The 8,116-nt window shown below is 43.4% G+C and overlaps 1 protein-coding gene across 1 annotated transcript in view; it reads left to right on the top strand.

Moving 5' to 3' along the window:
* The first annotated feature begins 2,922 nt into the window (after positions 1-2,922).
* LOC140210081 (cathepsin E-A-like) overlaps positions 2,923-8,116 on the top strand; it is a 38,285-nt gene continuing 33,091 nt past the window's right edge. The window contains exon 1 of the mRNA XM_072278878.1: positions 2,923-3,054. Coding sequence (XP_072134979.1) covers positions 2,984-3,054 — 71 coding nt within the window. The 5' untranslated portion in view covers positions 2,923-2,983. The remainder of the gene's footprint in view (positions 3,055-8,116) is intronic.

The raw sequence follows: 8,116 nt of genomic DNA, 5'->3' as shown, positions 1-8,116 counted from the left end.
AAATTTGAAACGGGCTTGATATTCTCGAGACAGGGCTGAAAAAATTTAAAACAGACCTAATGCTCTCAAGACAGGGCTGAAGAAGTTTGAAACAGGTCTGATGCTCTTCAGATGGGGATGGAAAAATTTGAAACAGATCTGACAGTCTTGAGCCAGGACTGGTAAACTCAGGACATTGCAAATAAAATTTGGAAAAATTGAATACCATAGGAGAACTAACAAACTTATCGATGCACAGAAACATGGAAAAATTCTTGAACGTAGACTTGGGACACTCAGAACATAGTCTTGGGATATAAACTGACTAAAGAAGGCACCCTCACCTCCAGCTGACTGATATCGAATCAGCTCTTGTACATCCATTGGGTCTATTGATCACGGGGTCCATATGTCACAGTGAGTACAGGCAACGATGGAACCCAGCTGCGGAGAAATGACAAGCTCCCATGTAGAGACAGAAACAAGAGGTTATACGTATGAATTCCACAGAACATCGGAGCCACAACTGAATGACACCACGAGACAAATCATTCTCAACACAAGGATCCCGTGTTGACTGGTATTTGGGAGTCCGCTGTAAATAACCACAAAATGTGGAAAACCCGTGCCAGTCACAATTAAATGAAGAAGGTTAAACAGAAAGACAGGGGCTTAACAACTCTTTTTAAGACAACAATTAGTAAACACAAGTGTTTGAGAAATGCAGAAGCCGAACCCTGTATGGCATGCTACAGAAGCCCACAGAGCTCATGACAATGGAGATGGTATACCTGTCAGTATTTGGGTAACAAATGGTTACAAGAACATTACTATTTAAAATGAAGTTATTTTTTTCAAATATCTTTTTGAAAGATTAATATTAATAAGTTTTTGAACAGGTTTTCTAAAATGCTTCATTTATTTCAATCTGTCTCTATTAGACTTTTATTAATAGTGACTGAATTAATACACATAAACAAACAACAGGACGCATCCTTTTTCCATAAAAAATGGCCATAATTATTGTTACTTATTCAATAATTAATGATAATCTCTGCTTAAAATTACTGTGGTACATAACAGAATTTCTTCAGATGATCATTGCCGATTTGGACACACAAATTTTCAAAAAGGTTCCCCTCAACTGGCTGGTTTCACCAATGTCAAGGAGGCCATGTCATTAATACTGAATGACGTCAACCGGGATGGAAGAGGTTCAAGGAAACATTTGCCTCACCTGAGCCATCCAGCATTCTGTTTTAGCTCTGGATTACTTTGGTGAGCAGCCAGAATAATCAAAGACTCATCCACCTGAGACAATGTCTCTTCTCTCCTCTCTCAGAGGGCAGAATCTACAAAACCCTGAAAGCAGGTACCACCAGGCTCAAGAACAGCATTCCCCTGCTGTTTTCAGACTATTGAATGGTTCCCTAGCAAAATGAGATAGATTCTTGAGCTCACAATCTACCTCGATATTATCTTTCTCCTTATTGTCTACCTGCACTGCACTTTCTCTCTACTTGTAGCACTTTATTTTGCACTCTGTTATTGCTCTAACTTGTAGTATTTCAATGCATCATGTAATGAATTCATGAACCGTATACAAGACCAGCTTTCCACTGTACGGCAGTCATTATCATTATCATCATCATCATTATCTGCCGTGTCGTATGACATAGGCGATCGTGGTCTCATGACTCTGATTATTCTTGGCAAATTTTCCTACAGAAATGGTTTGCCATTGCCTTCTTTGGGGCAGTCTTTACCAGACAGGAGACCCTAGCCATTATCAATACTTCTCAGACATTTTCTACCTATTGTCATTAGACTTGTGATGTGCACCAGCTGCTAATGTGACCGTCCACCATCTGCTCCCATGGGTTCCCGTGGTCCCTGATTGATGGTGGGGGGGGGCGGGTTTGCTGAGCAGCTTTTGCAATTTACTCAGGTTTGACCTGCAAGCCAGCGGAGTGAAGGAGCATCTTACTCCTCCTTTGTTAGAGACATATCTCCATCCCGCTGCCCAAGGTGCAGTTCTGGAGATCCCATTACAGGAAATACGTGGAGGTTCAGAAGAGGTTCACCACGATGCTGCCTGGATTAGAGAGTATTAGCTACAAGAGGGGATTGGGCAAAATTGAGTTGTTTTCTCAGGCGCATCAGAGGCTGAATGGTGTCCTTATAAATAAATGAGATGCAAAAACAGGATAGATTGACAATTTTGTTCACAGCGTAGAAATTACAAGTGCTAGATGCCAGGCATTTAAAGTGAGTGGATGGAAGTTTAAAGGAGATTTGAGGGGTCCGTATTGCTGCCTGCTACGGAAAGCTGTTGGAGTTGGTGCGTGAAGGCGGTGTGCAATCAAACAATGAGTGATTGTCTTGGATGTCTTTTCTTGACCCTACTAGACATTGGTAATGCAGAATACTGTAAGTACGGTTCAATGGTTTGCTGGAAAGACCAGCCGCTGGAGAGCTGTGCAGCCTTGGTTGTAGTGCAGGGTCACAAGGACAGGTATTTAAGATCTTTACACCTCCCCCCGCCACCACTGCAGTACTTCAGTACACGTAACAATAATAAAACAATTCCAATTCTGATGTCTACAGTCTTTCTTCTCCCCAGAGGCCTGTTCCAGGGTATGTATCTGAAATGCACCAGAGATAAGTAAAGTAAGCAATTACAATCTCTTTGCCTCCTATTTATCATAAATGTATGATTATTTTACTGGGTGTAACTATTATATATTTCTACTTCTGATGTTGTGTTCCACAGTGATTAACTCTCAAGGAATGCAATTTTCACATGGTTCTGATAGAGTACAACAAACATCCCCCATGTAAAAGTTATCTAAGAACATTCCAGAGTAATCCAACCCTTTTTGCTAATTCACACCTCACTTCCCTGGAGACTTTTCACTGGGTTGGTCTTTGTACAGTTTCCTGATCCATTATAATCCAATCCCACAAGCTCTGTCTTAAAGCTTCAATTCCTGAGTCCAGTTTGATGAAGTCCATCAGGATGAAGGGAATAATCTTTGTTCTCTGGTTGCTGCCCTTTTCAGAGTGTCTTAAAAGGTAATTAAATCTTTTCTTCGAACATTTATACTGTTGATATGATTTGGCACCATAAATCAGTGTAAAAGAAAACTATAGATGAGGGAATCTAAAGGTTAATTATGATAACTTCTTGATTTTTCTGGTTTGTTTCAGAGGCTTATAATCTGTTTCGTCCTAGCAAGTAAAAACTTCAAGTCAGCTAGAACTAGGAGAGAGCTGTTGCCTCACAGCACCAGAGATACGGGTTCAATCCTGACCTTGGACACTGTCTGCTTTGAGTTTGCACATTCTCCCTGTGACTGCATATGTTTCTTATGGGTAGTCCAACTTCCTCTTATATCTGCACATCAGTAGGTCAATTGGTGGCTGTATATTGCCCCTGGTATATGGACCAGTGATAAACGCTGGGGGTCAAAACACTGACTGTTTATTCCCCTCTATAGATGCTGGCTGACCTGTGGAGTTCCTCTAGCATTATGTGTTGTGAAACACTGGGGGAAGCACAGTCATAGAATCTTAGAAAAGTATAGCTCAGGAACAGGCCCTTTGGCCCATCTAGTCCATTTTGAACCGTTTAATCTGCCTTGTCCCATCAACCTGCACTGGGATCATTGCCACCCATACCCCTACCACCCGTGTACCTATCTGAACTTCTCTTAAGTGTTGAAATCAAGGTCGCATGCACAACTTGCACTGGCCTCCACACCCCACACTACATTCCACACCCTCACAACCCTCTGAGTGAAGAAATTTCCCCTCATATTCACCTTAAACTTTTCACCTTTCACCCTAAACCCGTGACCTTGAGTTGTTGTCCCACCCTACCTCAGTGAAAAATGCCTGCTTCCATTTACCTACCAACGTACCCCTCATAATTTAGTATACCTTTCAAATCTCCTCTCAATCGTCTATGTTCCAAGGAATAAAGTCCTAACCTAATCAACCTTTCCTTATAGCCCAGGTGGTGAATCTGTGGAATTCATTGCCAGAGGAGGCTGTGGAGGCCAAGTCATTGGTTATATTTAAGGCACAGGTTGATAGATTCTTGATTAGTCCGGGTGTGAAGGGATATGGGGAGAAGGCTTCAGTCACAGAAAGCAAAAGAAAAGGAAAGCCTTGCCTTCTTTATCTCTGCTCAGCTAGGATAGTAGTACAGTAGTCAGGCAGGATAGTTGAATGCTCATCTTGCGGGATGTGGGAAGGCAGGGAGACGTCTAGTGTCTCTGTCGACTACACCTGTGAGAAGTGCATCCAGCTGCAGCTTCCAACAATCTACATTAAGGAATTGGAGCTGGAACTGGATGAACTCTGGATCGCTTGGGAGGCTGAGGGGGTGATAGGTAGAAGACACAGAGACACTCACAACACGCTGGAGGAACTCAGCAGGTCGGGCAGCACCCGTGGAAATGACCAGTCAACGTTTCGGGCTGGAACCCTTTGTCAGGTTCCGGCCCGAAATGTCGACTGATCATTTCCGCAGATATAGAGAGGTAGTTACACCGGAGGTGCAGGACACGGGAAAATGTTGATAGTCAGGAAGGGGAAAGGGGTTAAGGAGCCAGTGCAGAGTACCCCCTCAACAGGATACTGTCGGAGGAGTGGGGGGTGCCCTCCCCACAGAGGAAAGTCACAGTGGTCAAGTTCCTGGCACTGTCTGCCTCTGAGATTCAGCAGGGAAGGGGTGGGTGGGCGAAAGAAGCGGTACACGTGGCAATGGGGGATTCATTAGTTAGGGAGCAGACAGGAGGTTCTGTGGGTGAGAATAAGATTCCTGAATGGTATGTTGTCTCCCAGGTGCCAGGGTCCAGGATATCTCAGATTGAGTCCTCAGCATTCTTAAGTGGGAAGTGAACAGCCAGAAGTTTCGTCGAGCACCTCTGCACCATCCGCCAAAAGTGGAATTTCCTGGTGGCCAACCATCTTAATTCCAATTCCCACTCCCGCTCCGACATGTCGGTCCATGGCCTCCTCTTTTGCAATGACGAGGCCACCCTCAGTGTGGAGGAGCAACTCCTGATATTCCATCTGGATAGCCTCCAACCTGATGGCATGAACTTTGATTTCTCCTTCAAGTTAAAAAAAAAATTCCATCTCCTTCCTTCTTCTTCCATTCCTCGCTCTGGCCTCCTATCTCTTCTCACCTTGGAGCCCCTTCTTCTTCCCTTTCTCCAATGGTCCACTCTCCTCTCTATCTGATTATTTCTTCTCCAGCTCTTTCCCTTTCCCACCCACTTGGCTTCACCCTATCACCTTCTAGTTATCCTCTAGCCCCTTTCCCTCCCAACTTTTTATTCTGGTGTCTTCCCCTTCCTTTCCAGTCCTGAACTGTCATCTGTTTATTCATTTCCATAAATGCCACCTGACTTGCTGAGTTCCTCCAGTATTTTTCGTGTGTTGCTTAGGATTTCCAGCATCTGCAGAATTTTTCAAGTTCCAGATTCGTAGGTGATAGGTGGAGCAAGATGGGGAAGTGGCAAATGGCAGGTGGCAAGAGGATGGATACAGGGGAAATAAATCTTGTTGGACAGGTGTATGGGAGGAGTGCATCGGGATGGGGGTTACTTGATATTGGAAGAATCAGTATTCATACCACTGAGTTGTAAAATACATAAACAGGAAATGAGATACTTTTCTTTTTCAATCTTTTTATTAGTTTCATAGAATATAAACATAACATAGCAATAATACAAAGTTGTTGGGAATACATTGCTATACTTAACATGAGTAATTATAAAACCAAATAGTATTTAATTGACAAAACTCCCAATCACGTAGGATACCAATGAATAATACAGGACAAAAAGAAAATATCTAGACAAAAATCATGAAAAAAGAAAAAATAAATAAATAAACAAAACCCCCTCAAAAAAAAACTAATCTAACCAGAATTAATCAACTGAACTAAAAAAGACCTGGGCAATTTTAACTACGTAAAAATGGAAGAAAAGAAAACCTTAGTGTCGACGATTCCATTCCTCTCAACCAACACTACAGAGAAGTAAAATAAGTTTGGAAATGGTCAAATTACATCATATGAAAATGCTGAATAAATGGCCTCCAAGTTTTTTCAAATTTAATGGAAGGATCATAAACCACACTTCTAATTTTTTCCAAATTTAAACACAACATAGTTTGTGAAAACCAGTGAAATACAGTAGGAGGGTTAATCGGTAAGTGAGATACTGTTCTTCCAGTTTGCCTTACTGTAGCACTGGAGAAGACTGAAGACAGACAGGTCAGTGTGGAAGTGGGGAGGAAAATTACAATAATACGTAACCAGATGTTCAAGATGGCCATTGGGGTCTACGCCTGTCTTCACCAATGCCGAGGAGGCCACATTGTGAGTGCAGAACGCAGGTGGCCAGGTTGGACGGGGTGCTGGTGAACTCGAGTTTACCAGCACTCTACTTTTGTTCTGGATTCCATCAGGCACAGTTCCAGCTTCTCTCCTAACTCCATGGTGTGATTTAACACATACCAAAGATAAGCTGAGCAAGCAGTTTGATTACTTCACCTCTTTGCCTCCCATTTATTATAAATGTCTGATTATTTTACTGGGTGTAACTGTTATATATTTCTACTTCTGATGTTATGTTCCACAGTGACTAACTCTCAGTCAATACAGTTTTCGAATGGTACTGATGGAGTGAGTAAACTTCCTCTGTGTAAAATTACCTGAAAACTTTCAAGATTAATCCAACCTTTGTTGATGATTCATGCCCCATTTGCCTTGTGACTTGCATTGGGTTGGTCTTTGTATGAGGTTCTAGTCTATTATAATTCAGTGACACAAACTCCACCTTAAGTTTTTCAATTTCTGCCGTTCTTCCAATCTGTTCCTGTCTATCTGCTTGTTATGCCACTGTGTTTTGGGATCTAATGAATGTCCTCCATCTCTGGTGGTGTTCAAGGATTCCTTCATCATATCAGTAGCTTTCTCTTGGTTTTCACTACTGTCAGTCACGCAAGTTCTTGGTTGATACTCATGAATACCATCACACTCAGATGTAGAAGGAATCTTCATCGCTGTTTTCGTAACACTCATGTTTGACTCATCAGGGCTGTTAGCCGTAAGCTCAATCCTGAACCTGGAGGACTGGTGGACCACTCTTAGTCTGGCCTCTGCCCTTTGAACTGCTTGGGATGGGTGACACTATCAAGAGCCAAAGCACAAGGTGTGGTCCTCTTGAAGGTTCCTACACTCTGAAGAAAGCATAAACACAGGAGATGCTGCAGATGTTGGACATCTTGGGCAACACACACAAAATACTGGAGGAACACAGCAGGTCAGGCAGCATCTACAGAGGACATAGCCAGTTGATGCTTCGGGCTGAGACCCTTCATCGCACTTGAAAGGAAGGGGGAAGAAGCCCAGAATAAGAATGTAGGGAAAGTGAATTGGTGATAGGTGAAACATGGTGAAGGGAAAGTTGAGAGCGTGGATGGGGAGAAGGTGAGTGGGGCATGAACAAAGAAGCTGGGAGGCAAAAGGGCTGAAGAAGAAGGAATCTAATAGGAAAGGACTTTGGACCATGGAAGAAAGGGAATGAGGAGGAGAACCAAAGGGAGCTGAATGGCTGGTGAGGTGAGGAGAAGAGAAGAGATGAGAGGGCACTCAGAATATGGAATAGAAAAAGAGAGAAGGATGAGGTGCAGAAACTACTGGAAGTTGGAGAAATTCGTGTCGGGATGGAGGCTACCCAGATGGAGCATGAGCTGTTGCTCCTCAAACCTGAGTTTGGCCTCATTGCGGCATTAGAGGAGGCCATGGACAGGCATGGGAAAAGCAACCTGCTTGGTTGCCACTTTGCAGATTCTGCTCTCAGTCTGCAGCATGACCCTGAGCTTCCTGCTGCCTGCCACTTTAATTCATCATCACACTTCCACTCTGACCTATCAGCTTGTTCCCTCCCCACTGTTTACATTGCGGCCCAATGCAAGCTTGAGTGAAAGTCACCTCATCTTCTATCGGGGCAGCGCCACTTTTCACGCCCAATTTCAAATTTGGACCCGGGGAGAAGGTGCATACTCCTTACAGGCAGTGGCAGGAGTTGAACCAGGGTCGCAGGTTCTGTAGAGC

The sequence above is a fragment of the Mobula birostris genome, chromosome 14, assembly GCF_030028105.1.
Source record: "Mobula birostris isolate sMobBir1 chromosome 14, sMobBir1.hap1, whole genome shotgun sequence".
Taxonomy (NCBI): domain Eukaryota; kingdom Metazoa; phylum Chordata; class Chondrichthyes; order Myliobatiformes; family Myliobatidae; genus Mobula; species Mobula birostris.
The sequence above is the reverse complement of the archived record's forward strand: the minus strand, read 5'-3'. Positions and strand labels throughout refer to the sequence as shown.